This window comes from Pristiophorus japonicus, chromosome 1 (genome assembly GCF_044704955.1).
Source record: "Pristiophorus japonicus isolate sPriJap1 chromosome 1, sPriJap1.hap1, whole genome shotgun sequence".
In the NCBI taxonomy this organism is placed as follows: Eukaryota; Metazoa; Chordata; class Chondrichthyes; family Pristiophoridae; genus Pristiophorus; species Pristiophorus japonicus.
In genome coordinates this window covers 390,769,898-390,795,224 of record NC_091977.1, presented here as the reverse complement: position 1 = coordinate 390,795,224, position 25,327 = coordinate 390,769,898, and the positions used below count along the sequence as shown (strand labels likewise).

Below are 25,327 nucleotides of genomic sequence, written 5' to 3'. Positions count from 1 at the left end.
GATAAAAGGCTCCTGGGGTATGGGAAGTAGTCCACGTTGTCAAGGGCCGCGCCGTGAATCTTGATGATTGGGGGACAGCGCTGTGCGGCGAGGACAGGCTGGTGGAGGACCTTCATCTTACAGATATTAAGCGTAAGGCCCATGCTTTCATATGCCTCCATGAATACATCGACTATATCCTGGAATTCAACCTCATGAGGAAGTAGCCATGGGACACAAAGCATGATATTGCCTCAATGTTCCATTCACTAAAATTTACCAATGAAAAACTATTATCAGTATCTTTGTCCCTCATTGATGTGCTGAACATAGTAGAATTATACCCCTTTACTGCTGCTTTTCATAGAATCATAAACATTTACAGCATGGAAGGAGCCATTCGGCCCATCGTGTCCGTGTCGGCCAACAAAGAGCTTCCAGCCTAATCTCACTTTCCAGCTCTTGGTCCGTAACCTTGTAGGTTACAGCACTTCAGGTGCATATCTAAGTACTTTTTAAATGCAGTGAGGGTTTCTGCCTCTACCACTCTTTCAGGCAGTGAGTTCCAGATCCCACCACTCTCAGGGTGAAGAAATTTCCCCTCAAATCCCTCTAAACCTCCTATCAATGACTTTAAATCTATGCCCCCTGTTTGATGACCCCTCTGCTAAGGGAAATAGATCCTTCCTATCCACTCTATCTAGACCCCTCATATTATTATACACCTCAATTAAGTCTCCCCTTAGCCTCCTCTGTTCCAAAGAAAACAACCCCAACCTATCCAATCTTTCCTGATAGCTAAAATTCTCCAGTCCTGGCAACATCCTCATAAATCTCCTCTGTACCCTCTCCAGTGCAATCACATCCTTCCTATAATGCAGTGACCAGAACCGCACACAGTACTCCAGCTGTGGCCGAACCAGTGTTTTATACAGTTCAAGCATAACCCCTGCTCTTGTATTCTACTCCTTTCAGTGCCTACTCCTGCACCTATTTTCTATGTTTCTATGTTTCTATTCTATGCCTCGGTTAATAATGGTAAGTATCCTGTATGCCTTCTTAACCACCTGAACTAAATGTCCTGCTACCTTCAGGGATCTATGGACATGCACTCCCAGGTCCCTCTGTACCTCTACACTTCTCAGTGTCCTACCATTTATTGAGTATTATCTTGCCTTGTTAACCCTCCCCAAATGCAATACCTCACACTTCTCCGGATTGAATTCCATTTGCCACTGTTCTGCCCGCCTGACTAGTCCATTGATATCTTCCCGCAGTCCGCAGCTTTCTTTTTCATTATCAACCACACAGCCAATTTTAGTATCATCAGCAAACTTCTTAATCATACCCCCTACATTCAAGTCCAAATCATTGATATATACCACAAAAAGCAAGGAACCCAGTACTGAGCCCTGCGGAACCCCACTGGAAACCGCTTTCCAGTCACAAAAATACCCATCGACCATTACCTTTTGCTTCATGTCTTTGAGCCAATTTTGGATCCAACTTGCCACTTTGCCTTGGATCCCATGGGCTTTTACTTTCTTGACCAGTCTGCCATGTGGGACCTTATCAAAAGCCTTGCTAGAATCTATATAGACTACATCAAATGCACTACCCTCATCTACCCTCCTTGTTACCTCCTCAAAAAATGTAATCAAGTTAGTCAGACACGACCTTCCCATAACAAATCTATGCTGACTGTCCTTGATTAAACTGTGTCTTTCTAAATGAAAATTTATCCTGTCCCTCGGAATTTTTTCCAATAATTTTCCCACCACCGAGGTTAGACTGACTGTCCTGTAATTACTCGGTTTATCCCTTTTTCCATTTTTAAACAATGGCACAATGTTAGCAGTCCTCCAGTCCTCTGTCACCACACCTGTAGCCAGAGAGGACTGGAAAATGTTGGTCAGAGCCTCTGCTATTTCCTCTCTTACTGCTCTTAACAGCCTGCTTTACATTTCATCTGAGCCTGGGGTTTATCCACTTTCAAAGATGCTAAACCCCTTAATACTTCCTTTCTCACTAGATTTATTTCATCTAATATGTCACACTTCTCCTCCCTGATTGCAATGTCTGCATCGTCCCTCACTTTTATTAAAACAGACACAAAGTATTCATTAAGAACCATACCCATGTCTTCCACCTACACACACACATTACCTTTATGGTCTCTAATGGGCCCTATTCTTTCTTTAGTTATTCTCTTGCTCTTAATGTAGTTATCAAACATCTTTGGGTTTTCCTTGATGTTACTTGCCAATATTTTTTTCATGCCCTCTCTTTGCTTTCCTAATTTCCTTTTTAATTTCATCCCTGCACTTTCTATACTCCTCTCGGATTACTGCAGTATTGAGCCCTCGGTCTCTGTCATAATTTTATCTTTTTTTCTTTATCCTACTCTTTATGCCTCTTGACATCCAGGGGTTCTAGATTTGTTAGTCCCACCATTTTTCTTTAATGGAACATATTTTCTCTGAACCCTCACTATCTCCTCCTTGAATGCCTCCCACTGCTCTGAGACTGGTTTATCTTCAAGTCGCTGTTTCCAGTTCACTATGGCCAAATCACATCTCAGCTTAGCAAAATAAGCTTTTCTCCAATTGAGAACTTTTCTTCCTGGTCTATCTTTGTCCTTTTCCTTAACTACCTTAAATATAACTGAACTTTGATTATTATCACCAAAATGCTCTCCCATTGATACCCGTTCCACCTGCCCAACTTCATTCCCTAAAACTAAGTCCAGAACCACCCCCTCTCTTATTGGGTTTGCAACATACTGGCTAAAAAAGCTCTCCTGAATGCATTTTAATAATTCTGCACCCTCTATTACTTCCACACTAATTCTATCCAGTTAATATTAGGGTAGTTGAAATCCCCTACTGTTGCTGCTCTATTGTTTTTGCACTTGTCATAAATTTGCTCTTCTATCTCGCTCTGACTATTTGGGGGTCTATAGTACACTCCCAGCAGTGTGATTGCCCCTTTTTTGTTCTTCAGTTCAACCCATATGGCCTCATTTGATGATCCTTCTAACATATCATCCCTCCTCACAGCTGTAATTGTTTCTTTAATCAATATTGTGACCCCCTCCTTTTTTATCCCCCTCTTTATCTCATCTGAAAACCCCATCACCAGGAGTATTGAGCTGTCATTCCTGCCCTTCTTTCAGCCATGTCTCAGTAATATCTATAATATCATACTCCCACGTGCATATCTGTGCCCTCAGCTCCTCTGCCTTATTCCCTAGACTCCTTGCACTGAAGTGTATACCATTTAGCACTGCCAAACTTCCTTATTGTCTATTTTCCAGCCTTTGTTTCCTTTGCCTTCCAAACTCGCTAACTAATTTTCTGCCTTCCATTTCCTGCTTTTCTTCTCTCCCTTCTGAATGTACTATCAGGCTCCCACCCCCCCGCAAAGCTAGTTTAAATCCTCCCTAACAGCACTAACAGACTCCACCGCCCACCAACCCCCACCCCCCAGCCCACCCCCGCGAGGATATTGGTCCTGGCCCTGTTGAGGTGCAACCTGTCTAGCTTGTACAGGTCCCAGCTTGTACAGGTCCCAGCTCCCCCAGAAATGGTCCCAATGCCTCAGGAATCCAAGCTCCTCCCTCCTGCACCATCTCGCCAGCCACGCATTCATATGCTTTATCCTCCTACTTCTGTACTCACTAGCACATGACACCGGGAGTAATCCGGTGATTACTACCTTTGAGGTCCTGCTTTTCAATCTCTTTCATAGCTCCCTAAAATATACCTGCAGGACCTCATCCCTCTTTCTACTTGTGTAATTGGTGCCGATATGCACCACGATCTCTGGCTGTTCACCCTCACCCCTCAGCATATCCTGCAGCCATTCCGTGACATCCTTGACCCTGGCACCATCCTGGAGTCAGGTCTGTGGCTGCAGAAACGCCTGTTTGTTGCGCTAATTATCGAATATCCTCCAACTATTACTCTTCCACTCTTCTTTCTCCCCCCGTGTGCAGCTGAGCCACCCACGGTGTCATGGACTTAGCTCTCGCTGCACTCCCCACGGAGAGTGGCTTTTTCCAGGTGTGGAAGGTGATGGCAGAATTGTTAGGGGAAGACGGGAGATATGTGAGAGAAAGGATATAAGGAAATAATCAGAGAAAGCCTCTTGATGATCGAGACCTCGGAGGTCACAAAGCCACAAGGGAATGGCCTGGTGTGTGGGTCATCTTACAACAAAATTAGCAATACATTAGAACAAGAATTACTCATTTTTAGTCACGACAACATTGGCCCGTAATTTACGTTGGAAATAACGGTGAGGCTATCAGCGCTCACCATTATTATGGAGTAAATTGGACAGCAACCTCTGGAGTGCGCACAGGCGCAGTTAAACATGGAAAATTGCAAGCTGTGGTTCGAGTCACCTCGCTGATAGACTCGGCATTGAAATCAAAGTAAGAACTGCATATTATGCAAATTCCTCTTAAATTTTGGACCCATCAGTTTATGGTGAGCCAATATGTCACACTCTGTTTACATTACTCATTGCAACATACAAGATTCTGAAGGGGATTGACAGAGTAGATGCTGAGAGGTTGTTTCCCCTGGTTGGAATGTCAAGAACTAGGGACACAGCCTCAGGATAAAGGGTAGGCCATTCAAGACAGAGCTGAGGAGAAATTTCTTCACTCAGAGGATTGTGAATCTTCAGAATGCTCTGCCCCAGAAAGCCTTGGATGCTGAGGCTTTGAATATATTCAAGGCTGAGATAGATAGATTATTTGAGTCTAGGGTAATCAAAGAATATGGAGATCGGGCGGTAAAGTGGAGTTGAGATCGATCATCAGCCTTGATCTTATTAAATGACAGAGCAGGCTCGAGGGGCCATATGGCCTACTACTATTTCATATGTTCCTATGTTCTTATGTGAAGTTGTGGTACTTACCCACTAGTTACCTGCTAAACACGGCAGAAAAAGTTACAGCTGGTGCATTCAGGTGTAAGTGAATTATTAATGGCATGAAGTTATAATTATTATTTTTTTCTGCCTCTCTCTTTTAACTCTTTCTCTTAATCCTATCTTTCTTTTCCAGTCTTTAATTTGTTTTCTTTATATGATTTAAATCTAATCCTGGTTTTTACTTCTTGGTTTAGATTTGGCGGGGCTGAAATTGCCCTCTGTTCGAAACAGGGTGCACCTACCAATACAAATGATTTTTCTCTGCCCCAATCCATGGAGCGGAGAGTTGAGCGAAATTGAGGTCTTAACATTTTTTTTTCTCCGGACGTGCCGCGTAGCGTTGATGTGTCACAACTTCCCTCCCCTTCAGTTAAAGGGGAGGGTCGCTGCGAGTTCTGCACAAAGCTTAGTTGGGCCCACTGGACGACCAGGGAGGGTTTCGGAGTCAGATGACTATTAAAATAAAATGCCGGCCACAGCAGTGTGCCTTCCCATAGAAGATGCTGAGGGAGCTCGACAAGGTCGATGCAGAGAGGATGTTTCCACTCGTAGGGTAATCTAGAACTAGGGGGCATAGTTTAAGAATAAGTGATGGCATATTTAGAACTGAGATGAGGAGGAATTTCTTTTCGGACAGTCGTAAATCTGTGGAATTCTCTGCCCCAAAGAGCTGTGGAGGCTGGGTCATTGAATATATTTATGGTGGAGAGAGACAGATTTTTGAACGATAGGGGAGTGAAGGGTTATAGGAAGCGGGCAGGGAAGTGGAGCTGAGCCCATGATCAGAACAGCTATGATCTTATTAAATGGCAGAGCAGGCTCGAGGAGCCAAATGGCCTACTCCTGCTCCTTGTTCTTATGTTCCCCTTTAAGGGCGAACTTGCTGCCCAGCCACAACCAGCTTCCCACTGGGGGCACAGAGCGGCGGCTGATCCGGTCCCGCAGGGCAATTTCCCACGGGGCGGAAAGGGGATCACCTCAGGTCGGCCGTGTCCGACGGGATGGGAACAGGGGTGGTGGGGCAGTAGCGAGCACCTCCACAAAAGTAATTGCCAATTTCTCAAATGTCAGCATCTCCACCCCGACTGAGCGGTAGGTGCTTCCCGTAACGGCTTTTTAAAAAAGGGGCAATTTCAGCCCCTGCGTGTCTCAGTGAGGATTCTTCAATCTGATTGGTTGAACAACCTTGCTCTTGCTTCTCCTACTCAGACGCCACAGATCTCCTGTTGAGGGTGCTGTGCTGGATCAGATGACTGTTGACAGCAAGGCCCCGAAATGCTGGTGGTCACACACAAGCTGCACGTTCAGAGAGTAGAAGCCTTTTTGGTTGACAAAGATCTCGGGTTGATGATGTGGCGCCCTCAGCCCAACGTGTATGCAGTCAATGGCGTCCTGCACCTTTGGGAAGCCTGTCATTCAGGCAAATCCGGCCTGCCGCTCCACCTGTTGATCCCTGGTTATCGGGAAGGAGATGTACTGGACCCTTCTCCTGTACAATGCATCTGTGACCTGCCGGATGTAGCGATGTGCCGAGAATTGGGAGATGTTGCCCATGTCTGCAGTGGAAGACTGGAAAGACCCAGTGGTGAAAGAATTCAAGGTGATGGTGATGTTGGTCTCCACGGTGAGGGCGGTCCTGAGGAGTGTTTGAGGCTGCAGATCTTCTCTTAAGACAATGCAGAGCACCCTGAGTACTTCTGTCCGAAACCGTAGCCTTCGCAGGCATTGCTCATCAGTGAGCTGGAGGAAGAACTGAGGTCTCTAGACCCTTTGAGGGTATGGCCTCCTTCCCCCAGCTGCCTGCTGGCCATCTCCCTGGTCCTCCTCATTCTCGGGCTCCTGTGGAGGCTCTTGTTGGAAAGGCTCCTCTCCCAGTATTTGGAGAGGGTGAGGGGTGGGAAAGCATCCCTCACCCTCCTCCTGATGCCATCTCCCTCCTGGCCACCCTCTCTAGCTGCAGATCTGCGCACATATGCACGCCCTTCTCTCTGTTGTGCAGCCACGGCTGCTGCCTCCCTTGGTGCTGATGGCGACGCTTTCTCCTGTGTGTCACCCTGCATCTGACCAGGTATATGAGGTGTCGCCCCCCCCTCCCTACACACCTCCCATCCCGAGGATGAACCCTGCCAAGCAGGTCTCTGCAGCCCACAATAAGGCCTACAGGCCTCCACTAAACAGTCAGCAGGTTTAATGAAGCAAAAACAATCACTACATTGTATTACACTTGAAATTCAAATCAAAACGTAATTAAAATATTTTCCTGCCAAAGGGCCCCGATCCCAACAACACTCCAGTGGTGTGGCGTTCGAGCACCAACTTGAATACCTGGTGCGGGCACTGCCTGAAGAACTTCTACCTTTTTATAGCTGAAAATCCAGGTGGTGTCCATTTTCCAGTGGCCCACCCGCTGCTTCCCTTACAACACGAATCTTCTCCTTTACTCTAGCATCACCCCGCCGTTTCCGGCGGAAGTGAGCACCGCTGAAACCCCACCCCGGGCTGAATATGGTTCGGGGAGGGAAAAGTCCTCGCCCGCGGCGGACGAGCGATTTTTTTTTCGGTCGTCCCAAACTCTGCGGTAGCCATCCCTTCAGGGACGGTGAATTTTAGCCCCCAAGTCTCTGTTCAAAACCCCACACAATCTCTGTGGGCACTGTCAGTGTAGTGATCGACAAGCGGCGGTCCTTCGCCGCTGACCGCAAAATCTGGGCCGATAACTTTAAACTTTCCAAGCCCAATTTTGTATATTCTCCTGCTTTTTTACGTCTGTCTTTTGTATATTATTCTTGAACCAGGAGGCTGGGGAGCCAAGATTATCAGCCTTTAACAATTCTGCTCTCAAAGGGGGTAAGAGCATTATGGAAAGCTTTATGTTGTTGTTAAACTGCACCTAGCAATGCAGCATTTTTGGAGTAAAGTGAGAGGCGAACAAGAGTTACACTGACTATTTGGATCATTGTGAAATGATGGATGGGGCAGAATGTTGTCTGTGCAGAGCCAAAGCAATGCACAGAATGCCGCTTACTGCCTCCTATTTTTCTGCCGATTGATAAGAGTGGAAATAGAATGGCAGTTATTAGCAAGTAAATTTTTAAAAAGATATATAAATAGAAAGCAGATGCAGCCATGTGAAGCAAAACAATGAAAACTGTACTCCCTGGAAATTTTCTCGCTTACACTAATAAGAACATAACAAATAGGAGTAGGAGTAGATCTTTTGGCTCCTCGAGCCTGCGCCACCATTCAATAACATCATGGCTAATCCGATCTTGGCCTCAACTCCACTTTCCTACCTGTTCCCCATAATCCTCGACATCCCATGTCGTTCAAAAATCTGTCTATCTCCGCCTTGAGTATATTCAATGACCCAGCCTTCACAGCTCTCTGGGGTAGAGAATTCCACGACACACATAAGAAATTCCTCCTCCTCTCTGTCTTAAATGGGCGACCCCTTATTCTGAAACTATGCCCCCTAGTTCTGCATTCCCCCATGAGGGGAAACATCCTCTCAGCATCTACCTTGTTGAGCCCCCTCACAATATTTTATGTTTCAAAATGCTCACCTCTCATTCTTCTAAACTCCAGAGAAGTGTGAGGTAATGCATTTGGGGAGGTCTAACAAGAAAAGGGAATACACATTAAATGGTAGGACAATGAGAAGTGTAAAGGAACAAAGGGACCTTGGAGTGCATGTCCATAGATCCCTGAAAGTAGCAGGCCAGGTAGATAAGGTGGTTAAGAAGGCATACAGAATGCTTGCCTTTATTCACTGAGGCATAGAATACAAGAGCAGGGGGGGTTATGCTTAAACTGTATAAAACACCGGTTAGTCCACAGCTGGAGTACTGCGTGTAGTTCTGGTCACCGCATTACAGGAAGGATGTGATTGCACTGGAGAGGGCGCAGAGGAGATTTATGAGGATGTTGCCGGGAGTGGAGAATCTTAGCTATGAGGATAGATTGGATAGGCTGGAATGTTTTCATTGGAACAGCAGAGGCTGAGGGGAGACCTCATTGACGTGTATAAAATTATGAGGGGCCTAGATATAATGGATAGAAAGGACCTATTTCCCTTGGCAGAGGTGTCAACAACCAGGAGGCATAAATTTAAAGTAATTGGTGGAAGGTTTCGAGGGGATTTGAGAAGAAATGTCTTCACGCAGAGGGTTGTGAGGGTCTGGAACTCACTGCCTGAAAAGATGGTAGAGGCAGAAACACTCACCACATTTAAAAAGTACTTGGATGTGCTCCTGAAGTGCTGTAGCCTGCAGGGTTACGGACCTAGAGCTGGAAAGTAGGATTAGGCTGGACACGGTGGGCCGAAATGGTTTCCTTCTGTGCTTGAAACTTCAATGATTCTATGAATAAGTATAGGCCCAATCTGCTCAACCTTTCTTCATAAGACAACCCTTTCATCTCCGGAATCAACCTAGTGGACCTTCTCTGAACAGCCTCCAATGTAAGTATATCCTTCCTTAAATAAGGAGACCAAAACAGTACACAGTACTCCAGGTGTGGTCTCACCAACGCCCTGTATAGTTATAGCAAGACTTTCCTACTTTTAGACTCCAACCCCCTTGCAATAAAGGCCAACATTCCATTTGCTTACTTAATTAATTGCTGTCCCTGCATACTAACTTTTTGTGTTTCATGTATGAGGACAATCAGATCCTTCTGTACTGCAGCATTCTGTAATCTCTCTACGTTTAAATAATACTCCGCCTTTCTATTCTTTCTACAAAAGTAGATAACCTCACAATTTCCCACATTATGCTCCATCTGCCAAATTTTTGCCCACTCGCTTAACTTATCTATATCCCTTTGCAAATTCTTTGTGTCCTCCTCACAACTTGTTTTCGCACCTATCTTTGTATCATTAGCAAATTTAGCTACAGTACACTCGGTCCCTTTACCTAAGTCATTAATATAGATTGTAAATAGTTGAGGCCCCAGCATAGATTCCCACTAGTTACAGTTTGCCAACCTGAAAATGATTTATTTATCCCGACTCTCTGTTTTCCGTTAGTTAGCCAATCCTCAATCCATGCTAATATATTACCCCCAACACCATGAGCTCTTGGGGCTGAAATTGAGGCACACCAGAAAGCCAGCGCACCTATGATTTCTTACTTGGTTTTACCACCGGGAGCATGGAAGTGGCTGTCTGATCCATTTTCAGGTCTTAAGATTTTTTTACATTGGACCGAAAGTCGGTCATAAAGGGGGCGGAAGTGCGGCGGTAAGTGAGGCTGAGGGGTGGAAGTTGGGGCGGCTCGGGACTCCGTCGCTGTCAATCAGCGGCGGAGCGGTGGTGACGTCACGGCGCGTGTGTGTCACCACGCACTCTCACCTCCGTTAAAGGGGAGAGAATCGAGCATTTTTTAACTCTGGCCACTGGACCACTAGGGAGGGCTGACATGGAATTCAGCTGGCAACAAAAATTATATGGCAGCTGCGGCATTCGGCCCTCTCCTTTAATATCCACTGCAACGCCAGGGCTGAGAGAGAGGAGACAAGGTGCACCGACAAAAAAAGCTGTTGAGGGCACCGTCCAGCGGCACATGGATTTTTTTTGCAGAATTTGGGTTGGAATAAAATGTGGGTGTGGGATAGTGGCGGTGCACGCTTTTGATAACGCGCTTGCGCCTGTCGGCAGCAGCGGGGCGGAAGTGGGAGCAGGCCGAAAAATCCCCAAGCTGAGTTTGGGTCGGGGCGGCCATTGGACTGTAATGCGACGGTCGCTCAATTCCGCTGCATGGCTGCCGCAAAACGGAAGAAATGGGCCCTATACAGACCCTGAATTTCGGCCCCCTTATCTTGTGTAGTAACCTTTTATTTGGCAGCTTATCGAATGCCCTTTGGAAATCTGAATACACTACATCTACTGGTTCCCCTTTATCCACCCTGCTCGTTATATCCTCAAAGAACTCTAATAAATTTGTCAAACACAATTTCACTTTCATAAAACCATGCCAACTCTGCTTGACTGCATTATGATTTTCTAAATGTTCTGCTCCTACATCCGTAATAATGGATTCCAGCATTTATCCAATGACAGATGTTTGGCTAACTAGTCTATAGTTTCCTGCTTTCTGTCTCCCTCCTTTCTTAAATAGAGACGTTAGACTTGCGGTTTTCCAATCCACTGGGACCTTTACAGAATCTAGGGAATTTTGGAAGATTACAACCAATGCATCCACTATCGCTGCAGCCATTTCTTTTAAGATCTTAGGATGCAAACCATCAGGTCCAGGAGACTTGTCAGCCTTTAGTCCCATTAGTTTGCATAGTACTTTTTCTCCAGTGATAATAATTGTTTTAAATTCCTCCCTTCCTTTTGCTGCTACTATTATTGGGATGCTTTTAGTGCCTTCTACCGTGAAGACCGATATAAAATATTTGTTCAAAGTCTCTGCGATTTCCTTGTTTTCTATTATTCATTCCCTAGTCTCATTCTCTAAGGGACCAACATTTACTTCAGCTACTCTCTTCCTTTTTATATACTTATAGAAGCTCTTACTGTTGGTTTTTATATTTCTTGCTAGTTTACTCTCAATCTATTTTCTCCCTCTTTATTTTTTTTAAGTCATCCTTTTGCTGGTTTCTAAAAATGTCCTAATCTTCGCAACATTGTATGCCTTTTCTTTCAACTTGATATCATTCTTAACTTCCTTAGTTAGCCACGGATGGTTCATCCTTCTCGTAGAGTCTTTCTTTCTCACTGGAATATATCTTTCTTGAGAGTTATGAAATATCTCCTTAAATGTCTTCTATTGCTCATCTTACCCTTTAATCTATTTTCCCAGTCCATTTTAGCCAACTCTGTCTTCATACCTTTGTAATTGCCTTTATTTAGGTTTAAGACACTAGTTTCAGACCCAATTTTCTCACCCTCAAACTGAATTTGAAATTCTATCATGTTATGATCGCTCTCCCCGAGAGGATCCTTCACTACGAGATCATTAATTAATCCTGTCTCATTACACATTACCAGATCTAAAATAGCCTGTTCCCTGGTTGGTTCCATAATGTATTGTTCTAAGAAACCATCTCGAATACACTCTATGAACTCGTCCTCAAGGCTACCTTTACCAATTTAATTTGTCCAATCTATATGAAGATTAAATTCACCCATGATTATTGGAGTACCTTTCTTAAAAGCCTCCATTATTTCTTGATTTATACGCTGTTCTACAGTGTAGCTACTGTTAGCGGGCCTATACACTACTCCCACCAGTGACTTCTTTATCTTGTTATTTTTTATCTCCACCCAAAATGATTCTACATCTTGATCTTCCAAGCCAAGATCATTTTTCACTACCGCACTGATTTCATCCTTTATTCACAGAGCTATCCCACCTCCTTTTCTTTTCTGCCTAACATTCTGAAATGTCAAATAACCCTGAGTATTCAGTTCCCAGCCTTGGTCACCTTGCAACCACGTATCTGTCCGATCAGATCATACCCATTTATTTCTATTTGTGCCATCAATTCATCCATCTTGTTACGAATGCTGCGTGCATTCAGATAAAGAGCCTACTCTGACCTTATTTGCTGGGGCACTTTTATGTTTGTACACTTTGTCCCTTTCTGTCTCTCTCTGGTTATCATTACCCCTATTGTTACCCTGCACTATTGCCTTGTCCTTTCTCTTTAACTTTCTAAATTTCCCTTCACTGAACCCTCTCCTCTCCCCTCCCCCCACACTAATAATGCACCATTGGCACCTGCAAGCCAAACATCTTGGTGTGCTGCAATGTCAAAGCTGTAGTCTGAAGTTCTATTGCCCTCTGACCTACTCTCCCTCTGGGAACTCAGTTTGGAATTACTGTTTTGCACTGCTGAATCGCTGCTCATGCTTACATTTGACTTTATGCAATGTTCTTTTAAACAGAAGCTGAAACTTTCCAAGCATATACGTCCAACAATATTTTCATTACATTTAAAAAAAACTATTTTAATTGCATTTAAAAAAACTAAGAACAACTTGCTCAGAAACTTCTTTTGTGAGCTGTTACATGAGCCACCTTTGTGATTTGGCAGCTGCAATATCTATTGTTGTGTAAACTACTGTGATTTGACGTTGTGCAGGTATTTTATTCCAATTTTCTCCCCTCCTGTTCTTCATGTATGAGATGAAACAACAGCAACAACTTGCATTTATATAGCACCTTTAACATAATATAACGTCCCAAGATGTTTCACAGGAGACTTATCAAACAAAATTTGAAATAGAGACACATAAGGAGATAGTAGAACAGATGACAAAAAGTTTGGTCAAAGAGGTTTATGGAGCTGCACGGCCCATTCACAGTTTCGTGCATGTGTGAAATTTAACTTTGCAAATACCAGTCCCAGGCTGCGTGGGGCCGGCAGAATGTTGGGATGAGGCCAAGGATAGATCCTTGGAGGACTCCAGAGGTAATGATGCAGGAGTGAGAAGAGAAGCTATTGCAGGAGTTACTCTGGCTACGACTGGATAGATAGGATTAGACCATGAATGTTGGCAGGTTATGCAACCAGATGGGGTGTAGAATCCTTACATCTGAGCCTGAACTTGTTCTCACTCAAAATTTACACACACAGAAACAGACTTTACAGCACACATTCTAGCAAGAGTTATTAAACAGCTTCAAGTGCAGACACCCTATCTGATTTTTCCTGTGACAATGCGGGCAATTATAATGACTCACCACTGCCCGGACTGAGATCAGCTAACTCTGCATATGCCAGAGACTGAAACTTGGATCTTCTTGTTTCTGCAAGGCTTAGTACATCATATTATACAGTTATGCACTAAGCCTAAAATTAAGAATGTACTTTACTACAACAATGCTTTTTAAAATATCTTGCCCTCCTCTAATTTGTCCAAGAAGCCATTATTAATGTATGAACTTTGACAGTAAGTATTGGAGTGCTATTTTCATGGGGGGCCTCACGCCCAAGTACAATCCTATCTTCACTCAACCTCTATACATGGGTACTTCCAGTAAAAGTTACTACTGTCCTAGCTGCGATCAGGTACTTAGCACAATTGAGGAATTGCACCGAAAATTTTTCTGGTCTGAATGCCTCAGGTACTCACTAGAATAATTCACTAGTGGGTTAAAAATTAATCTAGGTCCGTTTTTGGGTGAAGAATGGCAGATACAATCCCAGCGTATGTCAGAAGCTGGAGCCCGAGGCTCACCCAAAATGAACCTTGGGCCTCATTGCAATATTACCGGTGAATTGCAGGTGCCTATCTCTTTGGCAGCTTGTCAGTTTGAAGATTTCCAATATGGGCCAATTGCCTCACTGGTAGCAGCCCTCAGGTAGGTCATGGGAAGGGAGGGAGGAGAATGGGAGGAAGGCTAGCGTGACTGACAGTGCCTCTCAGGAGTGCTGTGAAACAGGGCTGTTCCGCATGGCTCCATTTGAGGTTACTTTTTAAAAAAACATACCTGTTTGTTGACGACCGCTGCCTAATTTCTGGAAGGGGGTTCTTAAACCGGCATTAAGCCTCTTATTAACATATGCAAGGCATCTAGCAGATGTTTAAGGCAGTCGCCCAGGGTGCCTGAATATTGTCTGAGGCCAATATGATGTTGGATATATTTCAGGCATCTAGGCAGTGGGGCAAAGGGCACAATTAGGATAAATTTCTCCCCATTGAGTCTTGAAGGGGACTCCCATGTCACTACCATGAGCCATGATGTACAGAAGGCACCTGAATGTCTGCTGCATATCCTAAATTGGTAGATACAGTCTGGAAAAAAAAAGCCGTAGAGAATGTTGTACATACAAAATTTGTTGCTCACTTGAGATTGAGGTTAAGCTTGAAAAAGATTTCAGAGATGAGCTGGAACAAATAGCCCTGTGCTGGAGAGATAAATGGTACAGGGCGAATAAAGGAGCAGAAGTTTGAAATTATGCAAGTAGGAAGAATGAAAGAAATGTGTACAGTAGTGAAGATGTGTGTGTGAGGGTAAGACCAAGAAAGAGAGAGAGACAAGAGAATTGTGAGTTGAGTACTCCAAACACACTAGGGTTTGTGCTTGTTCTCCTCCTGGCACCACAAAAATCAATTCAAACTTATTGTTGTTGTGCCTCTTCTCCCCTGTTGCCTGTGGAATTAATCAGAGTAAAAGCTCCATTTAATTCTCTCCTAAAATAGCAATTGGCATCCAATGTACATCATAGGATTCCAATTTGCAGGCCCAGGAAACAGGCTCTTTTCAAAATAGCAGTGGCTGTTTTTACTATATTATTGCCCCATTTGCACTCGTTAAATTCAGCCCCATCAGATTTCTGTTTTTGCTTCCAATTTTGCTATTTTAAATTTAGAGAGCTATATTAATATTTGAAAATTATAATTCCCATAAAAATAGCAAGGATTTATCAATAATATGGTTTGATGAATAATATTAGTAGTATTGCTGGATTTGTTCTAGTATTTGTTTCTTCAAGTATGATTTGGTGTTGCATTAATTTAATCACACAAAAATATAAAATAAGACGCAATACCTGCTGTGAACTATTAAAGGCTGTAGAATTTGGAAGTGAATTGCTTCCTGTGTAAATTCCTGATGCCGATGTAAAACTTCCCCCTGAAAAAGAAAACTTTTGTCAAACTTTTATTTCCTTTACAAAATTTAATCCCTATTCTTTGGGCAAACAGGTAATGACATACATCAGAGGTTAGGAAATAAAATGTCATACTGTATATTGATTGAGTAATTTCCCAGTTATCCATTCTGGATTCTCGCAACCATTAATGTTTGAGTATGGATGCCACCTGGCTTGATATTGGTATCAGGCATGGGAGCCACTGCCGTGAAAAAGGACCCAATTTAAAAAAAAAAATGATTACATGGTATATTATAGATATTTAAAAATAATGGAAACAATTAAGTGTTTTTAAGGTTCTAATCTCATTTTGGATTCAGATGATTCCAATACCTCCAGATATTACATTTACTTTAGGGCTTCACCATGAACCTCAGGATTCAAAACAAACCAACACCCCTTTAATTGAGATATCGGGCCTGAAACAGCTCTGCAAGCCAGTCTTTACTCCTATCTGCCTCCGTGATGAAACAATTATGTCTCACTCTGGACAAACTCTACACATGTACCAGATGGAGTGCCTTAAAAAAAAAGTACACAATTATTTATAGAATGCTCTAGTTATGCTCCCATCTTTAGCCTATTCCTTCTCGACAGAAACCCTGAATGATAAAAAAAACAATAATCATTCTTCCGTCTTACCAGGCCCCGTAATGTGAATGCTCAGGCTGCTGTTAGTGGGCTGGAGTACCAACAGTATGTAAATTTGGGCAGCTCTCACTGTTTACAATGAGAATGAAGGAGAATTAAATGGCACAATTCAGCCCCTCCTCATAAAACATCATATTACAAACCAAATCATGTAAAGGCTACTGAGCCTGTACCTAGAAAAGCACCAAAATATGAGGTCCCCTTTCCTGTGGATTCACTCCACTCTACTCTTACATGGGACCTCAATTTTGCTTACAAAGAGTGCTGCAAAACTGTGCACAACCATCTCAATGTTTGCCTCATTTAGATGTCTCACATGGATTAATTCTCAAGGATCCATTAGCTTCTGTTAACCAAGATATATTTTGATATATACAGTATATACAGATGAACTAATTTATCATAGAAATGTGATGTAAGTTACATGCATGCAGAATTAGCTGACGAGCAGAGATATTTTAATCACTGCTATCAATATACTTTAGAACAGCAGTACCACAAATGCAGCTTGCTCTATTAGAAATAATAGACAATAGTGACTTTCCTTTTGCAGTCTCTAAATGGTAAGCTTTTTTATAACAAATAAGAGAGCTACATATCTACAGCAGTAACCTCATGCACTGACTGACCCTGCTAATGTTTGAGTGTCAATAGAAGCATAAAAACATAGAAAATAGGTGCAGGAGTAGGCCATTTGGCCCTTCGAGCCTGCACCGCCATTCAATAAGATCATGGCTGATCATTCCCTCAGTACCCCTTTCCTGCTCTCTCTCCATACCCCTTGATCTCTTTAGCCGTAAGGGCCATATCTAACTCCCTCTTGAATATATCCAATGAACTGGCATCAACAACTCTCTACGGCAGGGAATTCCACAGGTTAACAACTCTCTGAGTGAAGAAGTTTCTCCTCATCTCAGTCCTAAATGGGCTACCCCTTATCCTAAGACTATATCCCCTGGTTCTGGGCCTCCCCAACATCGGGAACATTCTTCCCGCATCCAACCTGTCCAGTCCCATCAGAATCTTACCTTCGCTGCACCCCCCCCCCCCCAATAGCAAGAACATCAAGGGGAGGTAACGTTGTATAAATCATTTGTATGGGTACTTATGCCACTCGGGGGCACATTCTGGGCACCCCCCTTCTAAGGAGGGTAGAAATGTTGCCATTTGGTGCTGCCTCCATGAGTGGGGTGCCAGCACTCCCCTTCCCCAGGAAAGATGAATGCTCTGCACCAAACCCCTTTGTAAGGGGGCTAGAAAATGCTGCCAAAGTTTGAATATCTTTGGGGATCCAGCCTGGACTCCCGGGTGTACACCACTTCTGGTGGACCATGGGCCAGTCCTCCTGTTCTCACTTGGTGGACTATATCTGGGTCCTGCCTTACTTCCAAGCCCTTCTGTTGTATTTATAGTGGGAGAGTGCTGGAAAGGCCACAGATTTTCATTGTACTTGCGGGTTGAAAATCTCCTACAAATGTAATACTAATCTGCGCTAAAAGGGTTTTTAAGATGGTGACCAGTTATGTTTGAAAAAATGTTAGCCTTGCATGGCATAATGAGAATTAAATTACCCTCTACACTTGTAATTATCAGCATTATAACAGAATATATTTTAAATACATTTTTAGGTACCAGTGGGCAAAGCATATGCCATGTACTTTCCACCTATTGGTATTTATGTTGAGTGGCCTAACCAGTGGTCCTTAAAGGAATCACTGCAGAATGCTCCAGAAAAGATGTTAAAATGATGTTTTATGAAAATTGACTCCTGCAACCCTCTGTAGTCCTCCGCCAGGAATGCCTTGCCATGTCCTTAACTTACCTGAACTGGCTGAGCTCTGCAGTCCAGCTGCTGGAGATTCTGGTTCCTCCGACCAATGGCATGGGTGGGTGGTGAGGCAACTTCACTCACCACCCACCACCCCCCCCACCCCTGCACCCGCCCCCCCCATTCCCCCCCCCCATCCCCAATCTGAAAACCAGCTCCTATCTTTCAAAATTAGTTTGATGTGATTTGAGATGTCCTGGGTATGTAATAAAGTTCCATATAATGCAAGCTCTTTCTATATGTTCCTTTTATTATATTGTACCTATATTTGTTGTAGAGCTAATTTTGTTTTGTTTCTGTACAAACTCTCATCAGAAAATGTGTCCCAAGTCATAATTTGAATTTCCACTGAGCAAAGTATACCTCATAAGAATTTTAAAAAAAAATCTGTTTTTATCTTCTTCTGGGATTTTTAGAACTATCTGAAAACCAAGTGACAGCAGTCATAGCCCAGTCCTTTTGAATGATAGGTGGAGGGCGAGGGAACACCAGTTGCTCTCAAGCATAGCTTAATAAACGCTAAACTGAACAGTACAACTGTTGTTTGGGGGTATAGGCAGCAAAGAGGATAGGATTTTTTTGGTTTGCTATATCAGTCAATGAATATGTATGTCTGTCCATTGTTTATTGAATTGGTTTGCTTGAAGAAGCACCTTTAGGTAATTAAATCAATCAACAAAGATACCATCTAATTACTTAATAACATACAGGACATAAATTAAGGAAAGACTCCGAAGGTAGAGTCAAGTCACTGTCATTATAAATTAGCAAATTGCTAAAGCTATAAAGTAAAAGAAATAAACATACAGGGAATTATATTAAAATATTTGCTGTTCCATTGTACGCTTGTGGTTAGTTACTGAAAAATATATAATGGTCCAAAAACTGCATGATTGTTCCAGCAGACTTTCATCTGAATAGCCACAAACTTGGCCAAAACTTAGATACGGCAGATCCCAGCCTTGTGCCGATTATCCTGGAATGGCCGTGTAAGGGGGCCAGGAACAGGAGGATTCCTGAAGTCAAAACCCAGCGTGCAATCAGTACAGGTATACCTGGTCTCAACGGGCATAATTACCCGATCCCAGAGAAAGTGTGTGTTCAGGCTGGGTTAGGGCTTGCATCCCCGAAGATCTGGTGGAAAAGTTATTTTTTAGGGTGGGGGGGCGGGGGGGGGGAAGGGGGAAAGAACGGCATTTGAAGCAGCTACCTTTATAAGGACAAGCATACTCAGATTCCTTTCCCAGGAGGAGGCTAGTGGATATTTCAGCGACGAGGGGCATCACAAATGCACTGCAAGCCGCCAAAGGCCATTACACGAAGGCCCTTCGCTCGACCATGTGAACTTTGGTGGGATCAATGGCAGAGTTCGGCAATGGTTGTGATCCTGCATAATTGCCAAGACTGCATTCGCAAGGATTTTCTAGGCTAATGTATTTTACACTTTTTTATGTAAAATACAGCACTGAAGCGGCTTAATTCTGAATTGTTTTAATTGCATAGTTCGAAGACATTTTAAGTGCTATTTATTTATATTCCTTTTATATTTTTAAATTTGAATTTTTGTCAAATTAGAGCAATTATATTTTTTTATTTGAATTAATAGTTAGATATATATTTGGCAATAAATGCTGTTCATGCAAAAGCTTAACATGCTCATGTGAAATCACCCTGTGCGTGTTTTTAATATTTTATATTTAATATTACCAAATTAAGTGTTCATACAGGATCACCAGACAGAAAATATTTCCCATAATATACCAAGGTTTTCTAATTACTTAGCAGTGAGGCCTCAATTATTTTGCCTAGTTTGTGTTCATTTAGTTGATCTCAACTCAGTGACAATGGGAATATTACATTGGTTTCAGCCTCCCTGGGCTGAGGTGGAGGAAAAAAAACACCCTCTCAATTAAGACCACTATGCAATGATTCCTCCTTGTAAGTGTCCACTTGTGGATATTAGGTGAGAACAGGTAGCTATATATAACTATGTAACATTCCCATGTTTAAATAGCCTGCCAACATCACTGTTGAAACTCGCAAATAAAGAATGTATATTATCTCTCTGGGGTGAAGTACTTTGGAGGGCAGTTGGCATTTGGAAAATTATAAACAGCATTAGTTACCAACCAAGTGAAAAAAGGGGAAAAATTAAATAAAACCTCACTGTGATATAAAAATATATAAGTTAAGATTTCTGCGTTTTTCTTCAGCAGCAAAGTTCGTGAAAACTGAACAGAGTAAAGATTCCAGTTTTCCCAATTAGTTTATAATTTATTTTATAATTTAGCTGAAAAGTCCTGCATTCTAAAAAAATTGTACACTCATATTTAATATCCGATTGCCCAGTGAAAAAGAACCTTGAGAGAAACCTTAGCTGCCTTATAATTTCAAAGCTCTTCAATATTACTAGCTTTTGTCAAAAAAAACACAGGAGATTAATTTACAGCAGTCGGCAGAAAATGTAATTACACCTCTGTTCAGGGAAACAAAATGAGCACAGCCCTTTCATCCTGTGGTCATCATCAGCTCATGGGGAGGTCTTACAGACCGTAACAAACGTAAAACAGGTTTGATACAAGACGCTGTGTGGGCTAACCAGTACTGCTGCCTCTGACATGGCAATTTAATAAGGTAAGATGGGTGAAGATTACAAGAGTAGTTTAATAATAAATGTTTCATCAACTTCCATATTTTACAGTGTAAAACAATACTCTTCCTGTACAATTCAGCAAGCACTGTGAGTGTTTGTCTCTGAGGCTCTAAATCCTGTGCTGCTCTGTAAAACTCAGACTTCTCTGTAGAACAAATTAGCTAGATAGGCACTTCCAAATACGATAAAAGCTTAAACATTCAGGTCAAAGGGCAAGTCAGGAGAGAGCAGAGACCCACATAAAAGCTAAGAACCTTAGCAATATTTGAAGAATGAAGACCTGCTGGGACTAGTTTGCAGCTCCCATGTGTAGAATATTTTTTTCTATTTCCCATTTTTGTGGGCAAGATGCTGGCCTCCCTTGTGGGCTTCTGACAGGAGTCCATTTGCTTTGGTTGATCAGCTTCTTGCCATGGGCTACGTCTATCATCAGTGCACAATATATGTGGCAGAAGTTAGTTGATCTCTCTGGGGAAATGCCTATGAAGTCCAGATGGGCTCTTTAAAACCAAGAATTTCAGCCTCTGATTTATTCTGTACTATTTACAAGATCAGGCAGCTTGTACTCTAGCATAGGTGATTGCAAACAAACTTGTACATCTGTATTAAACATTTTACATATGTCAGACTAAATGCCTCAATTTGCATGATTTGTAATTACATGAAAGTTAGCTACTCAAAATGTGCATTTATATTTATAGAACAAGCCTCCACAACTTAAAAGCTTGAATAAAGCAACATATTATTGTACAACATTAAGCTACTCTATAAAAATATTTTTCTCATCCTCAAGTTATATGTGTTTAGTCACACTGTGGTTTCTGCCCAAGAAGCAAAATTGCCAATGTGGGCCTAATCGTCTGAGTAACGGAGAGAAAACAGATCAGAGATCGGAGGGGGTGCATTTTTGCATTGCTTAAATGCACTTTTTGGCAAATGGCCATTGAGTTTAAATGACAGGACAACTATAGAAGTGTCAGTGGCCTGGAACATGCCAGCCTTCTGACCAATTAAGTTAATGTGAACATGTGAGGAGTGGGTAACAAGGAAAAGTTTAAAACATTTTTTTTTTAAAAACAACACGTCATACAAAGGAAATCTCTCTCATATGACAAAAGTAAAAGGTACAACAGCCAGTCGAATCAGCTTACATATTTATATCTCAATCAATCTTTATATTGAAATTCACAGAAAAAATTGTATAGCTTGCAATTTTTTTTTTACCATGCTTCTTTCTTATTGCAATTTGCAAATTCTTCTTAAAATACATTTGATCTTCATATATTATTGCATTAGGTGGTTAACCAAAGCCGCAAATTGCTGACCTCCAATGATAGTAAAGAATATGCTTTTTCAACATTAACTAAGGGAAAGATAAATGTACTTGATTTATAATGTGATAACCATGTAGAAAAATAAAATGTATTTAGTTGGAAAGAGAAAACAGAAACCAGCTATGAACTTAAAGCAACATACAAAGGAAGAGGCATGAATCAGAACTTTCCAGGATTGATTTGATGTTATTTCTTTGAATCAGAGAATCATTGCATCAAACATCACAAAAGGAGGCCATTCAGTCCATCGACCCAATGCGTGCTCTTTGAAAGAGCTATCCAATTAGTCCAACTCCTCTGCTCTTTGCCCATAGCTTTGCAAATTTGTATTTGAACATGATACAAAAAAGCTCTCAAAAAAGTTTTAGATGCATTCTCTATCAATGCATAGTAATGGTAAAGACTCAGCATAAACCAATTTACACTGGTAAATGCAATTAACTAGACCATTTTGATTCCGCCGAGATGATGTTCACTACAAGGTCTCAGGTAAACTCTTTCAGGTTCATTTAAATCAATACATGTACACAAATCTAAATTAATTTAAATCAATCTAAACTTGGTTTATATTCTTACAAAATGGGTTTGAAATTGGCATTTGTTTGTTGATTCCATGCACTTTACATTTATAGTGATGTTTAAATTGAACTAATAGAGTTAGCACATGATTTATAGCAAGTCAGTGTATTTCATCAATGTGATGCAAGAGCAATTTGCACTGTTTGTTCAGAGACTAGAATTTCAGACAGTAACCTGCATGTGAGCATAATTATACGGCATTTTCAAATGTTCATTAATTGGGCTGTAATTCATTGGGCACCCCGCCTTTAGTGGCCGTGCAAGTTTTGAGTTTAAGCACATGCGCTAAATCCTGAAACTTGAGATCGGTCAAGAATCTTCTTGAATGATCACACGCATCCCCGGGAAAAGGGCCTCCACGGATGGAAAATTGGGCTATTTGCCCAACTTCTGCCCAGCAAATGCCCATGACATTCTTATGCCTGCGAAAAGCAGGCTTAAGGCTTGCTTTTACCTGCGTAAAACTTTTAAAGAACAGAAAAATATTTTTTTCCAATAATTTTTTCATTTAAAAATCTGTGAAATAAGGCAAATTTATTTTTAGCCCCTTTAAAATATGTAAACTTATTTTTCAAAAAATTAAATTTCTGGTTTAAATATTTAATTAAATGCCATTTTGATTAATTTTAAACGTGATTTTTTATTTTATTTATTTGAAGTGTATGGGTATTTTTGGGGGTATTCCCATTCATACTTGAGGATTCCATACATATGTTGGGCCGGCCCACATGATCCCATGGGCGCTTGCGAATCGCATGCGCCCCTGGGATACTTGTGTTTCTATGCAGGCTTACATGTGGAGGCCCAGGAGCGCAAGTGTCCGAACCTCCGGGATCACCTGGTAATTTTGTAGATTTTTTGCTGGCCAGAGATATCTGCCTGCGGGAAATTTCCAACCACTAATTCAGGCCCATTATATATCTACTTGAAAGCAATAAATAGCTCCAAACCCTTTTTATTGAGACAAAAGAGATGTGAACATCAAAATAGCCAGTCTAATTAGCAATTAGGTCCATTAGTTTTAACTTCCACATGGAAATCTTTAACTTATAAAAAACATAAGTAAAGTATAAACATACAAATCTAATTTTCTTGTTTTTGGCAGCTGTGACACAGATCAGCCACAGCTTTTCACAGAAGGGAATATGTGACATATGGCCATTCTAGTAGTAGCTAAACTACTCTGCCTGCTGTCACGAAGGAAATTGTCTCTGGCATTCGTGTGTGGGAGACCTGATCAATATGGGTCAACTAGCACATAATGGAAGAATTTCTTCTCTTCTTAGGCAGTCCCTTGGAGTCGAGGCTGACTTGCTTCCACACTAAAAATGAGTTCTCATGTGACTGATGAGTCCGATGCGGGACCTACAGACTCTGCCACAAGTGGGGCAGACAGTGGTTGAAGGAACGGGTGGGTGGGGTGCTTGGGTTGCTGTACACACCTTCTGCTGTTTACGCTTGGCTTCAGCTTGCTCCCAGCGAAGAGACTTGAGATGTTCAGCGCCTTCCCGGATGCTTTTCCTCCACTTTGTGCAGGTGTCGGTGGGGATGTTGCACTTTTTCAAGGTGGCTTTGAGGGTGTCCTTGAAGCGTTTCCTCTGCCCACCTGGGGCTTGCTTGCTGTGTCGGAGCTCTGAGTAGAGTGCTTGTTTTGGGAGTCTCGTATTGGGCATGCGCACGACATGGCCCGCCCAACAGAGCTGATCGAGCGTGGTCGTTGCTTCGATGCTGGGGATATTGGCCTGAGCGAGGACACTGACGTTGGTGCACTTATCCTGAAAATGGATTTGCAGGATCTTAGAGGCAGCGTTGGTGGTACTTCTTCAGTGTTTTGAGGTGCCTGCTGTACATAGTACATGTCTCTGAAGCATATAGGAGGGCGGGTATCACTACTGCTCTGTCGACCATGAGCCTGGTGCCGGGTTTGAGGTCCTGGTCTTCAAACACTCTCTTCCTCAAGCGACCGAATGGGAGAATAATCTCTTGCTGTTGTGACAGTCATCTGCTTTAAAATTACTCCTAATGTGTTAATTGTGATATGTGAAAATTCAAATGATGATCCTGAAATCTGAATGCATCGCTGAGGGAAATGACTAGCAGGCTGCTTTTTCTGAGCTATGATGTACTAGAGATATAATTTGATCATAATCCTGCAAATGTGATTAAAACACCATGAAATATTGTAACTTCCTGTGCACACTGTGCTGCTGTCAGAAATTTGCTTTTTTTGTGAATCTGCAAAAGAATGTAATTCTGACATTTTAAATATCATTTTTTCATTTGAAAATTGTGCTGGTGGCAGAAATCTTACAGGAGCAGGAGTGAGAGGTTTTTGCTACGAGTCAGAGTATTTAACAAGCAATGTGCAGCTCTTCCTCTACTAGCTGTTCACGGTGCACTCTTACCTTTTTTCTCATTGTAACAAAATGTGCTTGCACAGTGCTAAGTTAAATGGTCAACATTTTAAAGAAGCAGCAGGGGAGCTCAACAGTGGCAAGGAGGAAAACCAACATTTTCCATGAGCTAATTTTGCTTCCATCCATTGACTAATTGCAAGAATATACATCAGCAACCACTGCCTGAGATGGCTAGGAAATCCCAATCAACATTTACCATGAGCCAGTCTGTCAATATTGCTTTTACTAGCATGCTCCCTGGCTCCTGTACAATCTCTGCACCCCATTTCCTTTAAAGGCCTGCTTTCCAGCTTCTTACATTCTTGGCTCCTTTAGAGTCCCACTCCCTAACATC

General features: G+C 42.3%; 1 protein-coding gene across 15 annotated transcripts in view; it reads right to left on the bottom strand.

Moving 5' to 3' along the window:
• Positions 1-25,327, bottom strand: part of eya1 (EYA transcriptional coactivator and phosphatase 1) — a 287,775-nt gene that overhangs the window by 172,027 nt on the left and 90,421 nt on the right. For all 15 annotated transcript variants that reach the window (XM_070891236.1, XM_070891245.1, XM_070891238.1 and 12 more), the window contains one exon: positions 15,430-15,512. In XM_070891236.1, coding sequence (XP_070747337.1) covers positions 15,430-15,512 — 83 coding nt within the window. The remainder of the gene's footprint in view (positions 1-15,429; positions 15,513-25,327) is intronic.